Source organism: Lissotriton helveticus, chromosome 8 (genome assembly GCF_964261635.1).
Source record: "Lissotriton helveticus chromosome 8, aLisHel1.1, whole genome shotgun sequence".
Classification (NCBI taxonomy): domain Eukaryota; kingdom Metazoa; phylum Chordata; class Amphibia; order Caudata; family Salamandridae; genus Lissotriton; species Lissotriton helveticus.
In genome coordinates, this window is record NC_136069.1 from 892442589 (window position 1) to 892462550 (window position 19962).

The 19962-nt window shown below is 43.1% G+C and overlaps 1 protein-coding gene across 3 annotated transcripts in view; it reads right to left on the reverse strand.

Moving 5' to 3' along the window:
- The window catches only part of LOC144772966 (F-box-like/WD repeat-containing protein TBL1X), a 952308-nt gene that overhangs the window by 259113 nt on the left and 673233 nt on the right, over positions 1 to 19962 (reverse strand). For all 3 annotated transcript variants that reach the window (XM_078657676.1, XM_078657675.1, XM_078657677.1), the window contains one exon: positions 17314 to 17421. In XM_078657676.1, coding sequence (XP_078513802.1) covers positions 17314 to 17371 — 58 coding nt within the window. In that variant the 5' untranslated portion in view covers positions 17372 to 17421. The remainder of the gene's footprint in view (positions 1 to 17313; positions 17422 to 19962) is intronic.

A 19962-nucleotide genomic window follows, 5' to 3' on the forward strand; every position in this document is an offset into this window, starting at 1 on the left:
ACTTTGGAGTGATAATTTGGGAAATGGTAATGTAATCAAAAATTTTAAAAAATATGTTATTGAGGGGTGGCCTGACAAATGTAAAGAACTGTCCAGTGACTTACAACCATTTTGGTATGTCAGAGATGACCTATCTATAGTGGGGGATAATCTGTACAAGGCAGGGAGAATTGTTCCTCCTGAAGGTTTGCAAAGTAGAATTATTGATCTCACACACGAGGGACATCTGGGAAGAAGTCTCTGCAAGGCTAGATTGAGGTCGGAGTATTGGTTCCCGAAAATGGATCAGTTGATGGAAGAGAGGGTGAAAGATTGTTATGCATGTGGTCTGAGTGACAAGACTAGAACTATAAGGAAGGCTCCCCTAAGTCCTGTACAGATCCCAGAGGCAACTTGGGACAAGGTAGGATTCGATATTACAGGGCCCATACAGGTCAAGGGCTCGCTAGATTGGTATCTGCTAGTGATGGTAGATTATTATTCAAACTGGATCTCCTGCAAATTTGTAAATAATATGTACACTAAAACTATCATAGAGTTCCTTAGTGACATTTTCTCAAAAGAAGGCATTCCCTCTACAATAGTGACAGACAATGGTGTACAATTTGTATTGGAGGAAATGAGGGAATTTCTTAAAGACATGGCTGTGAGTCATATACGCACTCCACTCTACTGTCCCAAGGCTAATGGCAAGGTGGAAAGGGCAAACAGAATGTTGAAGGAATGCATACAATTGGCTGTGAGATCAGGGAAAAGGGTGGAACGAACCATCAGAGACATGTTATGATGGTATCATACGACACCTTGTCTTAGCACAGGTTACACACCTTTTGAGCTGTTAAGAGGAAGGAAGGCGGGCTCAAAGGTGTCTCCCAATTGGTTGTGTCCAAAAGAGTCTGTAACAATCAATAGGGAGGAGTTTAAAAGGAAGGTAGGAGTCGGAGTCCAAGTATTCCTTGGACTCCGACTCCTTAATTTGAAAAATAAAACTTTTAGATTCTTCCTTTTCCCCTTCTAGATTTTCTACCCAATGCACTTTTGGACCCAAGACATTGCATACTTTTGAGAAATGCCCCCTCCTATTACACTTTCTGCACATCATGTTCCTGGCCGGGCATTTCCAATTATTTGCTAAGTGGTTACCACTCCCACATCTAAAGCATTGAAAGCTCTAATTTGTCTTCTTAGTTTCCTCTTTGTTCTTTAAGCCTACTTTGCAAACAGCTTCATCACTACTAGTCACTTTAGACTCACTCTTATCCTTGGATATTTCTGAAATTCTCATTTCTCTCATACACATCGCTGTGTGTTCTAACCCTTTCGCAATGCTAATTGCTTCTTCCAAATCAGGATTCCTAGTGAGTAGCTCCTCGTGCACCTTCTGGTCATTGGTACATCTGACTAACTGGTCCCTTATAAATGAATCCGTCAATGCCCCAAATTCGCAAGTAACTGACATTCCTCTAAGTACCGCAATATATGATGACACCTTTTCATCTTTCTTTTGAACCCTTTTGTAAAATTTATGTCTTTCTAGAACCACGTTTACCTTAATTCTGAAATGTGCTTCAAGCTTCCTTAAAGTGTACTCATACATGTCTCCCCCACTTTCTTCCTCAGAAGGTTCATCCTCAACTAACCTCCCCGTGATGTCCTCATAGACTTTTCTACCCTGGATTCCTAAATTGTGAAACAATATGTGCTGTTTCCTTACGTTTGAGAAATTCCCTCCTCCTATTGCAATCAGATATGATTTAAATATCCCTTCCCACCTTCTCCTTGGTATGTTTGGCTCCCCTAGCTCGTTTAAAAAAGGGGGTGGTTGGTTCATGCCTGCCCCTGCCATGTCAGGTACTGTGTAGTGAAAGGTTAGAGGAGGAAATTATGCCCTAAATATAGCTGTAATAAAATGTAAATCTGCACACTTTACAATCTACCCCTACTAATGTATGAGGAGTTTCACCACCAGGACCTTTCCTCGAAACAACTCCCTTAAAGTCCTGAAAAAAAAACTTTATGCAATGGTGAATAAAGAATACTTTACAGATAAAAATCCTAATGTAGACTTTTAACTTTTAGAAATAGTGCATTCTGACAATAGAAATACTCCTTAGCTAGAATTGGGCTAGCTTCCAGTCCTCTTTCTGTGTCTGTTCCCACGAGTCTCCTTCCTGACACACTGGAATGATTGTGGGCAGGAACTTCCTTTGTGAGAGACTCGACAGGGCAGAATTCTCCACAGCTACCCTTTTCTCCTCACACAAATTTGCTTTGTGCTACAACTCGCTTCAAACCCTGCTAACACCTCATAGTAAACTGGCACAAGAACTCCTGTGGTCTCCACACGTTGTTCCCTCTTTCTTTTTCTTTAGAGGCCGGCTTAAAGTTTCCAGAACGAACTCGAGCCGCCGCTGGTTGCACACAGCTCCAGGAAATCGCTGGAGACGCCTCAGAGACCACCACAGCAGAACGCCTCAACTCATGCGCCACTCCTCTTCCAATTCCTTACAAATTCAGGCCACCTCCTTGCGAGCGGAGATAAGGGGAACTGCCACTCAAAGCACCGAGCACGCCGCTATGGAGCCCTTCACCTCAACGCTGCCAACTCAGCAGAGCCCTTCGCCTCACACGCTGCCGCGATGCCTTGCCAACTCCACCGCTGTCCCTCACACCTTAATTACTTGTCCGCCGATAACTGCCGGATTATAGAAGCTTTTCCTCCACCTCACAGCCTCACGGCACACTTCCACAATTTAAGGCAAATCGGTGAACTTCACCCCGCAATGCCCCATGCAGTAACGGGTAGACTCCTAAGCATCACCGATGAAGTTCTCTGGACAGTCCACTCTTCGCTATGACAGCGTCTTATAACAGCCTTGGTCCTGTGCCTCACCTTGAATGAGCACGAAAATGACCCACCTCAGCCTCAGGCCACCAACCAGCCGGACAGTCCACAGGGGAGGATGCGTCGCTGTCCCTGTCACAGCATCCCGTCCTCGTCGCCAAATATATTATAAGGTAAGTCCACAATTAATTAAATGTAAGCTGTAGTTTATTATAGTACAAAGGACGCACCCTCTGCTAGGTGGTGCCTGGGATCATTCAGTGAAGGCTGTCAACATTCTACAGCAGCCTTCACTTCAACATTCTAGGACGAGACCAAAAGGGCAGAGAGGAAGGGGGGGGGACAAGGGACATTCCATTGTGGGTTACAACACCAAGGGCACCTCCCGGGACATCTTAAGGATTTTTGGGACCCTGGGCCAAACGAATTTTGGGGGGCCCTGCTCAGAGCATCTTTTAATTTAAGATGTGATTTCAGATTTTCACGACCTCTTTGGCCAGGTCACTGACAGCGCACATGCACACTCGTCCAAATTTTAAATGTGTTTGCATATAATATTTAAATATATTGACATGTGCTTTCAATATTTACCACAGCAGCTCACTAATATTACTGCAAATAATCACAGGACACCCTCCTATTTCTCATAGGTGAGGTCCTGTTTTGAGAGGCATGGGACCTGAAATTCTGTCTGGCTCTCTTCTTTTCTATGTCCCCACGCGCACTCTTCGCTCCCAGGGCCAGGCCCTGGCGGTAGTTCCTAGATATAGGCTTGGCCGTATGGGTGGCCGTTCCTTTGGAGTAAAGGCGGCATCAGCCTGGAACTCCCTCCCGGTGGAACTGCGCCTGTTAGAAGATCTTATGGCTTTTAGGAAAGCCTTGAAAACATTCCTGTTTTAGTTTTTTAGCTTCAGTTTGTGCTATGCATTTATGGTGGTCCCTTTGGCTCTTTTAGCTGTGTTATGTTTCTCATGCTACTCCTTGTCAATGCGCCAGGACGCTCCTTAGCTGGAGTAGCTGTGCGCACAATAAAAATCTATAACATAACATAACATAACATAACATCTAAAATAAACTTTTTTATGGATGTTGCATGAAACAAACACAGCATTTCTTCTCAAATGGTCCCTATTAAACTCACACATCACACACATTAAAAATAAATTAAAGGAAAACGGCAGGTAAAACAATTGGCTTAAGAATTACCCACGGTCATTATGGTAAGATTCTCTGCATAACATAGCTGGCTCTATAAATGAGCCCCCTGAAAGACTGGGGCCCTGGGCCGGAAGTACCCACTTTGCCCATGTCTTAAAACGTCTCTGGGAACCTCACAGAGTATAATTGTATAAACTGGATCGAAGCACATAGAACAGTCAGAGCAGAGGCCTCTTTCAAGAGATTACTGAAACAGTTTTTTGTGCATCAAAAATGCTTTGTAATTCGAGTGTGAGGTAAGGGTACACAACACATTGCGAAAGTGTTAATCGTGCGGGAAGTATTTATAAAAAAATAAATACACTAAGGATATTTTGCGGATGGGGAATATACAATATGGGACTCGGGGTTGTACCTATTCAACAAAGATCATTCCAAACTGACACAGGAACAGCAACCCGCAAAGTAGGTTGCGTGATTGAACTCAAAACTATGGCTTGAAATAAATATTAAATCCCTAGCCAGCCTTCAAAGCTTATCTTTCTTCTTATGGGTTGCATACAAAGCCCTGTTTGGAAAAAATCAGACCATGGAAGCAAACTGGAGGAACGGGTTTTGCTGTCATCGAAAGCCAACATTCCCTGCCACACTTCGTCCATATATTTTCTTAATATAAGCACAAATATGCAGGTAAATATACACACACCAATTAACCAAAGTAAATATATGAAGAGAAGAATACCACAACTCATACATATGGCCACATACACATCGCCCACACCAGCCCCAAAACAACTCAAACCAGCTACAAGTGTTATCAACACAAAACAATAATACAAAGCAATGGCAAAGTCAATGGTTCTGGTCTTGGCAAGTAAGTGCGATAGTATGCAACAAAACTAAAAAGAAGAAAACAAAATATCACCCCTTAAACGTGGTAGCCAAATGCTTGAAATACAAACTTAAATAAAGATATTAACCAGTTCATATTATTTTACTAGAACAGTATTCCTGCTTACTAGCAAACGTGGCCTGAGAACGGGTTCAGAAACCATGTTTTGTTTTAAAGCACATCACAGAGTTCGTACCGGCACAAAAAAGGTTATTTTCGCTTTGAATTGCGTTTACCTGGCACATGACTTTAAAAAAAGGAAAAATAATTTCAGCAACCGTGCAGTACAAGACAGCCAAAGGTTTAAGAGAGCTAACCTGCAGCCTAAAAAGTTATAGGGTATGTTATTTGGTATTTATAAAGCGCACGTTCACCAAAGTTTTTTGGAAACATAACACGATGAACACAAAACTACTTGGCGTTTAATGAGAACTGAATAAAAAGTAAAGTCATTCATGACTTGTGAAACGAGCACTGGCAAAGACAATAGGTCTCGCCTATGCAAAAGCTATTGGCTATGGCATTATGTTTTAGCCATGTTGTACACCAGTGTGGCTGCTGTTTAGCATGCTAAAAGGTGGATGGGGTGGGGTAGAATGGAGGGGGAATATTGGGGTAGAATGGGTATAGTGGAATGGATAGATTGGGGTTGAGGGGAGTGGGGTAGATTCTGATAGAGTGGAGTGGGGAAGACTGTGGTAGTTTTGAGTGGGGTAGAGTGAAGTAGACTGGAGGGGAGTAGACTGAGGAAGATTGGGGTGAAGTGGATTGGAGTAGACAGGAGTGGGGTGTTGGGGCAAATTGGAGTGGAGTTGGGTAGACTGAAGTAGACTGGAGTGGAACAAGGTAGTTTGGAGTGGGATAGATGGGGTAGAGTGGAGTAGAGTGGAGTAAGTGGGGTCTTTTGGAGTGAAATGGGGTAGGCTGAGCTAGATTGGGGTAGACTGGAGTAGAGTGGGTAGACTGGGGTGGGGTGTGGTAGATTGGGGTGAAGTGGAGTGTGGTAGATTGGGATGGGGTAGACTTGGGTAGTTTGAAGTGATGCGATTGAGGTAGATTAAACGTGAGTACAGTGGGCTTAGATTGGAGTTGAGTTGGTAGACTGGGGTGGATTAGATTGGAGAGGAGTGTGGAAGATTGTGGTAGATTGGAATGGGATAGACCTGAGTGGGATAGATTGAGGTGGGATACAGCGAGGAGGTGTACAGTTGGGTAGATTAGATTGGAATGCAGTTGGATGGGCTAGGTTGGGACTTGGGTGGAGTGGGGTAGATTAGGATGCAGTGGGGTAGACTGGAGTGGAGAGGGGTAGGAGAGAGTAAAGAGGGGCAGAGTGGAGTGGGGTAGGTTGGAGTAGATTGGAGAGGATTGGGGTAGAGTGGAGTTGAGATTTGAGTGGAGTGGGATAGATTGGAGTGGACTCTGGTAGATTTGAGTGAACTGGAGTAGAGTGGGGTGGATTGGGGCAGGTTATAATGGATTGGAGTGGGGTAGATTGGGGTAGACTGGAGTGGAGTGAGGTAGATTAGAGTGAAGTGGGGTGGGTTGAGTGGAGTGGGGGAAGATTGGAGTGGCATTTGATAGTGTTTTTTGATATTTTATAGTGTTTATAAAGAGCACAATTGCCTGAAGGTGTTTTGGCGCTGTTGGTTGCTAGGCGTCATAGTCTTTTGGCGCTTTTGTCTGCTAGATGTCATAGTGTATTAATTAGTAGAGTGTCGGTGATGTAAAAAGGCAGGTTGGATGGTAAGGTTTTCCGCTGAGGTGCCTAGTAATTTTGTTGTAAAGTTTAAACGTGGTGGAGGTGAAGCTTAGGCCATTCCAGGATGCTTTATGTATTTTAGGGGGTCTCAACTGTTTTTGACAAAGAAGACGGAAGAGCTTAGCTGGGGGTGTACCATTTGAATGTTGTTTTAAGGTACTCCGGGCCTGTATCCTGGAGTGATTTATGGACAGTGCATATTTATTTATTTATTTATTTATTTATTTAGCGATTTCTAAAGCGCCTGGTGACCCAAGGGCATCCCCGCGCTGTGAGAGTTGTAATCCTGATGAGGGGGAGGGCAAGGGGAGAGATATTTAGAGGGGCTTCTATTTAGGGAATAGATGTGCCTTTAATTTCTTACGAAATGGCAAGTAGTTGGGTTCTAATCTGAGGGAGCGGGGGAGAGCATTCCATCCGGTGGCAGCTTGGACGGAGAATTGTCGTCCTCCTGTCCGAGATCGTTTGAATCTAGGAACGCTAGCCATGTTTTCATTCTGGGATCGTAAGGGTCTGGCTGCTGTGTAGGGAGTGATCATTTTTCTGAGGATCGCAGGGCCAGATCCGTTGATCAGCTTATGTGTAGTACACATAAGGCTTAAAGGCAATACAATTTCTAATGAGAAGCCAATGTAGCTCTGCCACCAAGTGTGAGGCTGATTTAAACTTAGGAATTCTCATTAAGAGGCAGGCAGTGGCATTTTGAAGAACCTGCAGTTTGTCCAAAAGTCATTGTTGGGGTCCCATACAGACTGCATTACAGTGATCGAGTTTGGATAACACCAGAGCTATGATTACCAGTTTCTGCATTTCGAAGGACTAAACAGGGCAGTCAGGAGTGGAGTGGAATAGAGTGGAGTTGGGTAGATTGAAGTGGAGTAGGGTAGACTAATGAGGAGTGGAGTTGTGTAGATCGGTGTACATTGGAGTGGGGTAGACTGGGGAAGGGTGGAGTGGTGTAGGTGCTATGGAGTGGAGAGGTGTAGAGTGGCTGGACATAGAGTAGAGTGGCGTGTTGTAGAGTGTCTTAAATTAGAGGGGTTAAGATTGCAGGGGCACAGAGTTGAGGGGCCTATCCTAAAGTGGAGTATCGTAGAGTGAAGTGGAAAGACGTGGAGTCTCGTAGAGTGGAGTGAATAGTTGCAGAATGAAGTGTCGTAGAGTGGAGCGACAGAGAGTGGAGTTTAGTGTTATACAGTGGAGTGGTGTCGAGTGGAGCATGCATGGTGTGGTAGTGCACCGCTAATTACAGAGAACATATTTTCAATTGAAATGACCATTACATTTGCATAGTCATACAGTTTTACTGCACACAAACAATAATATGTGCGAATGTCATCACCTAATGAACTGATGTGTTCTGATCACATTCAAATATTTCTTTCGAGCATACACCAGAAGAACAAAGAAAAATGTGTTTCATTTGTACTTTCCCAATTCTGATATATTCTGAAATATCAGCATTTACAGACATTTAAATGTAGTTTTGTGCCAGAAAAAAGCCTTTGTCTTTCACAGCAAGATTATCACATAAAACTCTCACTTTGAAGTCAGAGAAAAAAAAGTAAACACCAAGCTCCCGCTGAAGATAGAGTCTGACATTTGACCTCTGTCTTTTAATTCACAGCATATGTGACAAGATAAGAACAATATTTAAAGGCATGTTTATAGAAAGCAAGTTTGTGGATGAATACAGTAAACAGGGTATGGGCCATGGAAGGGATGAACTCAAGCAGGACATCCTACAGCAATTAAAGAGGGCAAATAGAAAGCAAGCAACTGTAAGTTACAAACCACAGCGCCAATGATAAGCAATGGGCAGAATGTAATCCCAGGGAAGCTTTCAGACTGCCGACAAGAAGTTGTTAGCAAACCAGACAGCTGACCTGTCTGGTACGTTTCAACCTAAAAAAGCATAGTAAGAGAATAAAATAAAGGTTTCATGGGAGTTTATTTCAATCCTTTGCACCTACAATGAGAAAGTTCTGTCACCAAACATTACAGAGCTGGTTTTGGGAAAATCAGAGAGAAAATGAAAATCACGGTGTGATGTGATTGGTGAAGATGAAATTTCAAAGCCACAAAACGAGGAACTTTCCCATGAATAACCAGATGGACGATTAGCAGAGCTTTAAAGAAGACTTTCTTATGGGAAGCCAATGAAGGCGCTCCAGAATATGTGAAATATGGTCAAGAATTACCATAATCAAGTCAGGACTGCACCAAGGCCAAGACAACAGTGTGATGATCAGTGTCGACTTAATCCAGAATCTTCTTAAAAAGCTGTAGTTGACAGAAGTTAGACCTGATGTTCCGTAGAAAGTTGTGAATCTACATAAATCTCTGACCAACCGGTAAAGCTTCATCTGTAGCTGTAATGTTTGGTATTAGGGGGCTTGGTTTTTGCAGGTTTTAACTTTAAGAAATATGCAGCCATTCAGTGTCATTCTGTTGTTAAAACGCTACAGAGAGACATTTGAGCTAAGGTGTGAACTGGCTGAGATACCCGTGCAGTGTAGAGCTTGAATATGAGCTGCATGTCGTCTGCATACATATATAAGTAGAGGAGTTAGGCCAATGATGGAATGGTAAGAATCGCATGGAATGGTCAACAGTATTGAAGGCACACAAGACTAATATGCCCGTGACTCCACTGTCGCCATACAATCGATGGTTATGTACTAGAGCGGTTAGATGTTATGACTAACTCTGTGCTAGTTCCCAAATCCAAAGCCAGCTTGAAAGGGGTGAACCAGATTGTTGGTCTCAACAAATGATTTCAGCTTCTGAACCCCGTTTTTTCAAGGATTTTAGCTAAGAATGTAGGGAAGAGATTGGGCCACAGTTGTTTGGGCCAGAAGATGAAAGGGTGGCTTTTCTTTTTTTGTAGACAGGTCAGAAAAAATCAATGCATGCCCTTGCAGCCACCTACCACTCGTAATGAAGCTCATTTAAGTGGATACCTCACTGTACATTCCCCTCTGACCCTGAACTCGCGCATACTTAGAAAGTAGCATTAAGAACATAATGCATTCTTTAATCCATGGTTTCCTCCTTGACTTCCACACTTCTTATAATTTATAATTTGCTCTTTGGCATGGTATTTCCAAAATTTCAAGCCCGAGACTGGAGTTAGGTATTTACGGTTAAAATGTAGGATTGCAAACAGCATAGAAAAATAATTATTTCCTTAAGATAATAAGATTACACAAACTTCCATCCAGAATCATTCCACCTTCTCAACATAAAAAAAGGAAGCATATAAATTTACACCACGCCAAAAAACACTCTCATTACACAGTAAATGCTTAACCATTCTCTACACAATTCAGTCAATATGAAAGCATAAAAACATGAAACAACACATTCTGCTGTGTATATTTAATATTTAAATTCGATTCGATCTAATTTTAACCAGTTTCTACACTTTGCAGATCATCTTTAACACAACATATTATTTTCAGATGGCAACAAGGTCAAAATGAGCATTTGATGAAGTCTAAAAGGCATGGGAAATGCACCGCCCTAATGATTAAACTATTAAAATCTAAAATTAGCCCAATTACGCTACAGCAACCAAAACCACAATTAAATTGTCAAACGTAAAGAAAATGCCAGGAATTAAGACATTGAGTCATAGTCACAGAGCATAAAAATCATTGTTTTTTCCTACTCTAACCAGAAGAAGCACAGTGGTCTGGCCAAATTGAAGCTTACATCCCACCCCGACACCAAGCGTACAATTATATATGAATTAACGGCCCACCCTTCATACAAGGGAGCTCCAACACAGAAGACACACAAGGGAAATAATTAAACCTGAGCTACAATTTAGGGTTTTTCAAAGTCCTTATGAAAACCCTGCAAATGCAAAAATGAGGTTGATATACACAGACCCCATGAGCAAGGACATGCTTGTTAAGCAAAGTCAATTATTGAAAGTAACAAGACTCTATAAAGGAATTTTAAAATCTGAAGGATGCTCCTGCACTATTCATTCTGAATAAGAGTCCCAGTAGATATTTGTGTGTGGACATCAGTAACAAATTGGACTGTGTGCAGTTTGATATGATTTCTAAAACATTGCCACAACACCATATATAATTATTGCATTGTAATTCACTAACTACAGTTTGAGAACAATTGTGTCAGGAATGTGATTCATGATTTTGTACTATGTCACTTCTGCATATTTATTGCCACTACACCATGCCACTAGTAAATACCTATTAGACACATTTTATGTACTGTATATAAAACCCGACTGAAATATAATAGTGGCCTTGATGAATGAAGAATTTATTCAAACTATATCAAATGAAAAATTCACTCTCTTAAGCACGAGAAACTCTGCATATGGACAAAGCTTTGGTAAGTCTATAACCACTCTCGGACGATTACTACACATTGTACAATATATCTTTATAGCTCTCTGATGAGGGCTACACTGGCTGTTAAATGCCCTGAACCCAAGTTATGGGCCTGTACCGCAGGTGAGTGCCTATAATGAGGGAGAGGGCTTTTAACAACCGTCATAGCATGAGGCAGAAGGTCTATAAGAAACATTTCACAGACAAAGGGTAGAATATTCGAATTTTAAAAGGAGGAAACATGAAGACAACCAATGGAATGTTGGTCTTCTGGGCTTATACCAGCCATTATAAGCCTGGAGCTACTACACTGCCTTAGACAGAGCTCTCAACATTCCAATGTCGAATACATGACACTTTCCATAAAATACAGGAATTACAACCTCTATATATGTACTAAGCCTAATTTGCAATACCGAGAAGCTTCTCAGAAACATAAATTGGGTTTAGAAATTAAAACTGCATAACAGTTTGAAAAGGGATTTCCTTAGCGGTCTAGTCGTCACAAGGACGCTAGACCGGTACTTAAGCCAGGTAAATTAGGCGGCCGAACACTTGGAAATTGCCATTTGGCTATTTGGCATCACAGAGAAGCTCTGCTAGATCGTAGAGCCCAGCGCGCTCACTAGGAGCATTACAGCATGTTTTAAAATCCCTGTTTTGTCTGTTTAGTTGGAATTGATTTTAAGATTGTACCTTGTTTTTAAAACTCATCATTCACCTGCCGCATACCGGCACTTAATTCTGTGAGATCACCGCGTTTGGAGCGGGTCCCTTTTCCCTTCGAAACTGCACTACACCGTCAGAACGGCGGACATCTTGTGTGAGGGCTAAGGATTTGAGCGGTCTAGTCGTCACAAGGACGCTAGACCGGTACTTAAGCCAGTCATGCTGACGCGCGGCGCACTCGCCAGAGCATCGCCGGAGTCACGCCAGAGTCCAGCCCGTCTGCGCCCGTCCGCGCACGGACGGGCCCGGGGGCGGGGACCTCTGGCCAACGGCGTATATACTCCTCGGAGGAGTTGCGCAATCTGGACAAAGGTGAGCCACGCTTAGATCATGCAACCCTGATGAATCTCAGGAAGCACGCGATATCTCTACCCCATATTGTGACCCCCTCAGGGCTGCACTCTTTTCTAAAAATAGCTAGCCTAAACACCCGTTCGCTCCACTGCCACCATGTGGAAGTCTACAATATGCTTCAGGATAGCGATATAGATATATTGACCCTTTCAGAGACTTGGATGGGCGATAGCTCGATGCCTGACATCATTGCCGCTCTCCCTAGCAGCTATGATGCTATATGGCATAACCGTCCAGGAAGTTCACGGGGGAGGGGTAGCGGTCCTTTTTAAAAAGGCTCTGTTAGTGGAAAGACTGCTGTCAGAGACAGTCGACCTAGCTGATTTGCTTGGGGTAAAAGTCACCTTGAACAACTTCTGTTGGGTGGTGCTAGCAGTGTATCGCCCACCCAATGCAACCCCACTGTTCTATGACTCCTTTGGCCCATTATGTCGGACTTATCTACCCGATATACAAAAATCGTAGTAACAGGAGATTTTAATCTTCATTGGAATAAGCCCCATTGGGACCTGCCTATGCGCCAATTGGACACCATGATGGCAGCTCTAAGCTTCAAACAACTCGTGGAGGTTTCCACACATATTAAAGGTCATGTTCTTGACCTGGTGTGGACCACAGATCCAAATGTGACCCTTAAAGACGTTGCCCCATGCATATGGTCTGACCATCATTTAGTACTCTGCGAGGCACGTATTAACGGCCACATAAATAACTTACCACCGGAAGTTAGGAGAACCCGTAAATGGGCAGAGGTCGATTTGATAACCTTGTCCAAGGTGTTCTCGCCAATGGATCAGCCTTCGAGTCCGGGTTGTAATCTGGACCGGGAATACGCGGATTTAACGCGGAGCTTGACTCAGGCTATTGACCAGATAGCACCTACAAGAACACAGCGAATAAAAGGACCTGGTAAAGGGGCTCCATGGTTTACGTCATCATTGAGGGACCATAAAAGGAAGCCTAGAGCGTTGGAAAGAGGATGGAGGAAAACCAGACAGGACACAGCTAGGTACCTCTATCGAAACTCTTTGAATCTATACAAAAAAACTATCACTCTAGCTAAAGCTGAATACTACGAGTCCCGCCTAAGCAAGGCAGTTAATGTCCAGAAAGAGACCTTCAAGATCTTGTCGGAGCTGAGTAAAAAACCCGAAAGCTCTCAGTCTCCCATAAACTGCAATGTCTTCCAGGGGTACTTCTTGGAGAAAGTGAGAACTATTATCCAGGAAATAAAGAGTGGCTTGGCAAATGGGATGGCTATGCCAACAGCCTCTCACAAACCGGTTGACTGTACTATCGCACTGTTCCCAGAGATTGATACACTGAGTCTGGAGCAGTTGATGGGCAGAAATAAATCCGGATCTCCAGCAGACCCGTGTCCACCCAGGTTTTTTCAGATAGCTCGCCCCTTATTGGAGGAATGCATTATCTCCCTCCTTAACAGATCCCTGGAAACAGGGTATTTACCAGCTGAACTTAAGGAAGCACGTGTAAGACCCTATTGAAGAAACCAGGCGCGGATCCCGCAGTGCTAAAGAACTATAGGCCGATCTCTCAGCTGCCATTCCTCTCAAAAATACTGGAACAGCATGTATTAAAATCATTATCCATGTACCTGGAGTCTCACAACCTACTTCATGAACGACAGGCAGGGTTCCGAGCTCATCACAGCGCCGAGTTGGTTATGCTCTCGGTGCTGGATGAATTGAGAGGCATGGCTGACGGTAAGAAACCGAGCGCCCTGATTTTGTTAGATCTTTCAGCGGCGTTCGATACCGTCAGCCATACTTTGCTGCTGGAGAGATTGGGTGACTTCGGGATCAAAGGCCTGGCATTCAGATGGTTGCAATCCTTCCTTTTGGGAAGGACTCAAAGGATACAACTTGGGGACGAAATTTCTGAGGTGGGGACTCTAGATTGTGGGGTGCCTCAGGGCTCGGCCCTGTCCCCACTTCTATTTAATCTCTACCTGCAACCTCTGATTGCTTCCTTGGCGTGCATGGGCTGCACAGTATTCAACTATGCGGACGACACGCAGCTATTGCTGAGTGTCGATAACACAAGCGCCGCACAACTCCAAGCCCAGAACATCTTGAGGTACACTGTACAATGGATGACGGAAAATCTTTTGAAAATCAACCCAGATAAGACTGAGGTATTGGTGATTCCATCTGCCACCTCACCATGGTGTGACCTTTACTGGCCTGTAGAGTTAGGCCCTGCTCCAAAACCTAGCTTGAATGTAAAGAGCCTGGGGATCAAACTGGACTGCGATCTATCAATGGCTAGTCAGATCTCTTCGGTGGTGGGAAGCTGTACCAATATCATCAGACAGCTACGGAAGCTAGCCCCCGTCCTTTCTCAATCCATGATGCGCTCAATCGTAGCAGCCACTGTTATCTCGAGGATTGATTATGGGAATGCCCTCTATCTCGTCCTGCCGAAAACCCTGACAAATAGGCTACAGGTCGTCATGAACGATGCTGCACGTCTCATCTTCAGGCTCCCAAGATGAACTAAAGCATCTCCCCTGTTACGGAGCCTGCACTGGCTCCCTATCAAAGAGCGAGTGGAATTTAAGAATCTGTGCACAGCTCACAAGGCAATTTACGGTCTGGCACCCGCCTATATAAAAGATCGCTTGGTGGTGTACAGTCCAACGAGAACTCTTAGATCTTCAGGTTCTCAGTTATTGGTCTGTCCCCGGTACAAACTTGTAACCAAGGGAGGGAGAGCCTTCTCTGTGTTAGTTCCTCAGCTATGGAACACACTACCTGAGACGCTGCGCAGGGAAGGGAATCTCCTACGGTTTAGAAAGGTGCTAAAACACTGCTGTTCAGAAGAATTATGAGGGCTATATAGGCTAGTGGATGCCTTTTTATTCTGTGATTGCCGAGTTATTGTTCTTACCATCGATTTCCGAGCGCCTAGAGACCTGCAGGTGATTGGGCGCGATACAAATCACAAAGAACAATAACAACAAATCACGAGTCAATAATATACCAATGGTTTGCACCCCTAATTCAGTCACAAATCATTGTTCAGTTACTGACTCCCGAGTTGGGGTAGCACCAGATACGCAAATAGGGATGTGTCTCCTTTGAACCCCTTCTCCTCTGAGAATCGGGGTGGCACCTTCAGGGGGAAAAGATAGTGGTGAAGGGAACCTCTGACTCCTCTCAATGAAGCTTTACATAAATTCTTTTTTTTGTTGGAAAAGCAGCCTCATTTCCTTTAAGGAACTCTGGTTAGTTAGAACAGAAAACAGTTTTGGAATACAATCCCAAGGATGGTGGTCTGCTGTCCCTTGCAAGCCACCATCTCTGTGATTGCAACCAACTACAAAGGGGTTGACCCATTTCATAAATGTTAATTAGGCAGATTGCTCTGTGACACCTATGATTTGTTACTCTATGTTGCGACCTATTAGTACATAGTTCAGTTTGCAAAAATAAAATACTGGGTGCAAAAGGTAGGTATGTAATTGGTGGCTTTTTTGGGACCACTATTCTAGTACATCTGGCCCCAAGTTTGGAAATGGATAACTGTTGGAATGGAAGACGTGCTCTGTGTAATATATACAAGCAAAATACATTCTTTATTTATTTATTTGTGGGTTTGTACCGCGCTAGAATTGACTCCCGAAGGAGTATCTCTTTGGTGGTTGAAGCACTAATGTGGTGCTTTATTTGACATTAAATGCAATATCCACAACTAGCCCTGTTATTAATGCTCAAATCAACATGTTTAGATCAATGTGCTGTGAACGCAACAGGAGACACATAGTTTGATGTGTGATTCAGAGCTGAGCGTGCACCCAATGCTGTACCGAAGGCATGAATGCCCATGATCTCCAGAAACCATTAAAATCATAATAATAATAATAATAACAACAATAATAATAATAGCCGGGATCTTCTACTTAGCCACTCATTCAGAGTTATGAGGTAATTTTTGCAGGTTGTCTGTGCACTTATCAAGCCAGGAAATCAAACGTTTTACCAGGTTCAAAATTGCAACTGGAAAATCACCTGCTTTTCTGATTAAATTTCACACTTGAAAGCAGGTGGGAAAAGTGAGAGGAAATAGACCTGGAATTCTGGAGAATTGTTTTGGGCATATTTCACATTTCGGCCTTGAAACATACAATGGCCAACAAATGGGATAGAATCTTGGCCAAATATTACTACCCCACTTTCCTCTCCAACTCTGAATGTGGGCCATAGTGGCAAGGATAGACATGCATCTTTTTTATTTTATTTTCTAATTACATACTTACTAAACGATATTAGAACCACAAAAATATGCTAAATAATTTCTATCCCATGCTTTGGATGTAGGAGAGCGCTATTCAAATTCAAGGTATGGTCAACAGACGAACCCCAATCCAAGTGTCCCCTAGTCTGAGTGTATATTAATACTATCATACTATGTGCTTCGATAGAACATTCATGACGTGTATTTTTTAGTCAATCACTAGCGATCAACCTCCCTTGCTCCTCTCCAACCTTTATTCCTCTACAGTATGGGTGAGGCTGCAGCAGTGCACACACAGTTTGACTAGACTACGTCATTCTGTCGAACATGATACACCCTCTGTTTGCCCCTACTGTATTGCAGTTTCAGGGTCTGCGTGGGCTGCCCCATTCAATTCCCTAGGCCTGCTGTCTCAAGCTCAGGGTAGCAAAGTTACCACTTGCTTATAGTAAACCTTGCCCAGCAGTCTATTCATATGCGGCACAATAGTCATCTCAATGCTAGTTTTTAGGTTGTATGTGAGACTTTTGAGTCACACATTGTGTAACGCTTTCTTGAAACATGTGGCTCGGATGCAACATGGCTTTTTGTAAGAGAAAAAAAACCATCATGCATTTCCAAAAACACAACTGTACTTCAATGATGCGGGAAAGAAGTAACACCTTACCTACGTGAGATGATCTGCAGTAAGAGTAACTGTGGCCATATACTCGTGTAATCAAGGTATTTGTACTATTTCTTTGTTTTTTTGTGTGCTTTTTTGTTATTATTTCTTTTTGTTATCAATGTCATTGCCCACATCTAATATTGTTCAAAGGGTGTTTCTTTTTATTTTTTCCTTGTATTTATTAAGGTATTTGATTGCTGATCATTGTATGGTTGATTCTGAAAAAACATTAATAAAGAATTGAGACATAAAAAAGAGTAACTGTGGTTAACAAGGTACCTGATTCCTGAAGATAGCGATACACCAAGAAATTCACTTCGTCGCTGGTTATGCTCATCTTAGCCTCACCTCAGCCTGATGAGGTCTTCAGGAAGTGTGTTCCCCGCTCTGTAGAATCAAAATACAATATTTAGGTCACACTATAGCTAGCAGCAACAAAGTAATCTTTATTGGAGGAAACAACGCCAAGATCAAAACGAGTTCAACAGTCTTTAATGGCCAGACATCATTATGGGTCTCAATGTTTCACTACAGATGTTCATTCGTTTTATGAGGAGTCTTTCCTGCAGATTCTTGGAAGCACTGTAAGAGGACCAAACAGTGCAGCTGACAATAAAAGACAAGCATTGGCAAAGCCAATAGGTCTGTGAGTGAGTGTGGTGTGTGTGTGTTTGTGTGTGTAGGCATGTTATGTTTGAATTAGTGGGTGAATGAAAGAATAACTCAATGGAGAAATGCCAGGATGAGTGGCATGCATGGATGAGTAACTGCATGGATAGCAGCAAACATTCATCCAGCCATTGGCTCCTTCTTCCATTCACCCGCCACCTATTCACAATACCGCACATGCAAACTTAACAGTCAGTGAAGGTGCACTCTTAGTTATAAGCCAGACCTACTGGATTTGCCAATGCTTGATATTTTTCAGGAAGCATACTAGTAAAGTATGATTATTACAACGAAAAAGATATGCTGTTGCCTTTCACCAAACCCAAAGGTCATAAAGCCAAGGTCATAAAGCCAAGATGTGTCATTCGCATGTGTCACTTCCTCTTATAAAAATGAACAAAAGCACAGATTTGTAAAAGGTTTTATTCACCTAAACATCCAAAAGCCTGACAATGATTAACAATCAAAGCAAGATAAAATTAACCTATAATCTATTAAAGAATACCTATATTGTTCCCCGTGGTAAATAGAAAAATCTGATTCATTAAAGGTAAAATTACCTCGCTTAGGGATTCCATTATCTCTGTCATTGACAGCTAATTATGCACTGATAATGGCTCTTTTTAAACGGTAAGAAGACACTTTGTACCGAGAATATTCTATAGTGCCTTTCCGTGCCTTTTCTTATACTTAAGTATTTCACATATACAATAAATAGGCTTATTGTAGTCCATGAACGAACAAATGTTATTATTGGCAAGAGGATTGAAGGGAAACATACCCCACTGCCAATGCTCTTGCATTTCTGAATACCCCTTTTATAAATATCTGTAAGTACCAACGTTACACTTTTCATAACAAAGCTACTTCTCTGTGATCACCAATATAGTGCTTGTTTCACAAATCTATGCCATGTATTGCAGACTACACTCAGTTGCACGGGGATACATGGCAGTTTTAATACCATCGTTTTACCACTCTACTCAATCCAGTCAATCTACTACAACCGGTTTTAGGGCCTGATTTAGAGTGTAGCGGATTGGTTACTCTATTGCAAATGTGCAGTGCTTAATTTGTGAAAAAATAAGTGCTGGGGCGCTTGTCAGGAGACCGTTTGCAGCTTGCACCACCCATTGCCGCTGCCAATATCAGTACCAACACAACAACTAACCGTCGCACTCCTCCAAGTGTGACAAGTCACACTGTTCCAGTCCCCAAAGCGATCAGAATGGCTTGGGAGGCAGGTATTAGTCATTTTTAAGATATATTCAGGGCCACTGGAATTATGTGAATGTGCAGCCGGGGTGGTTTTTGTATAATTATAATTTGACGCATGTGCCACATAATCCATCGTCTGCCACATAATCTGCATATATTAACCCCAAAAAATGTTTCTAGCTCAAACAGTTCAAACGTTAATGAAAATGCAGCAACACATATTGCCGCACGGTGGAAGTCCCTTTGCAAAACTGGTGTGGTCACCTTTCTATTGCTTATTGCCATGTTTAGGGGTTAAACAGGTACTAATGAGGTGCAACCAATGACAAGACAGCATTACCAATTTAAAAAATGATGAAATAATAAATTAATACTATTACAAAATGTGCCGCATTATCCTATGTATTTTGCCTTTTCTTGCCGCATAATTTACTCATGTGGAAAATTAGTACGGTTTGGTAAACATTATCTGCGCCATCTTGCCTTTTCCCCTGATGCCACACATTTTGTCGTGCGCACCCGCCATTTTAGGTGCCTCGATCAGAACCACCCTCTGCACGCCACTGGCCCCCAGCATAGCCCTTCGCCCTCGCAAAGCCCGCACGCTGACAACCCCCCCGCTCTCGCATGCCTTGGGTCATAAACCCCCTCTTCAGCGCAGCTCTGCCTCAGAACCCCATCCTGTTCCCAGCGCGACACCTCCCTTTCATTCCTTTCATGGTCCCAGGCTCTTTGATACAAACCCCCTTTCCTGTGTGCCCGTTTGTCTTCCTCGTTCCCAGGCCGCCACCTAGCTCTGCGGATACTGTTTATTGCCCCCCCCCCCCGTACAGTAGGAAGCTTCCCCCAATTAAAGGACCCTCGAATTGATCAAAGCCTCCACCCTATGATATCCGATCCACCCCACACATTCCGTGAATCGGCGGAATGTCCAACCGCGATAATCATCACCTATTGTGACCAGGGTGGGGACTTCAACTGTAAATGTGTGTGGGAACGGGCCTGAAGGGGAGATTCAGAGGATGTCCTTTCATACTTCAA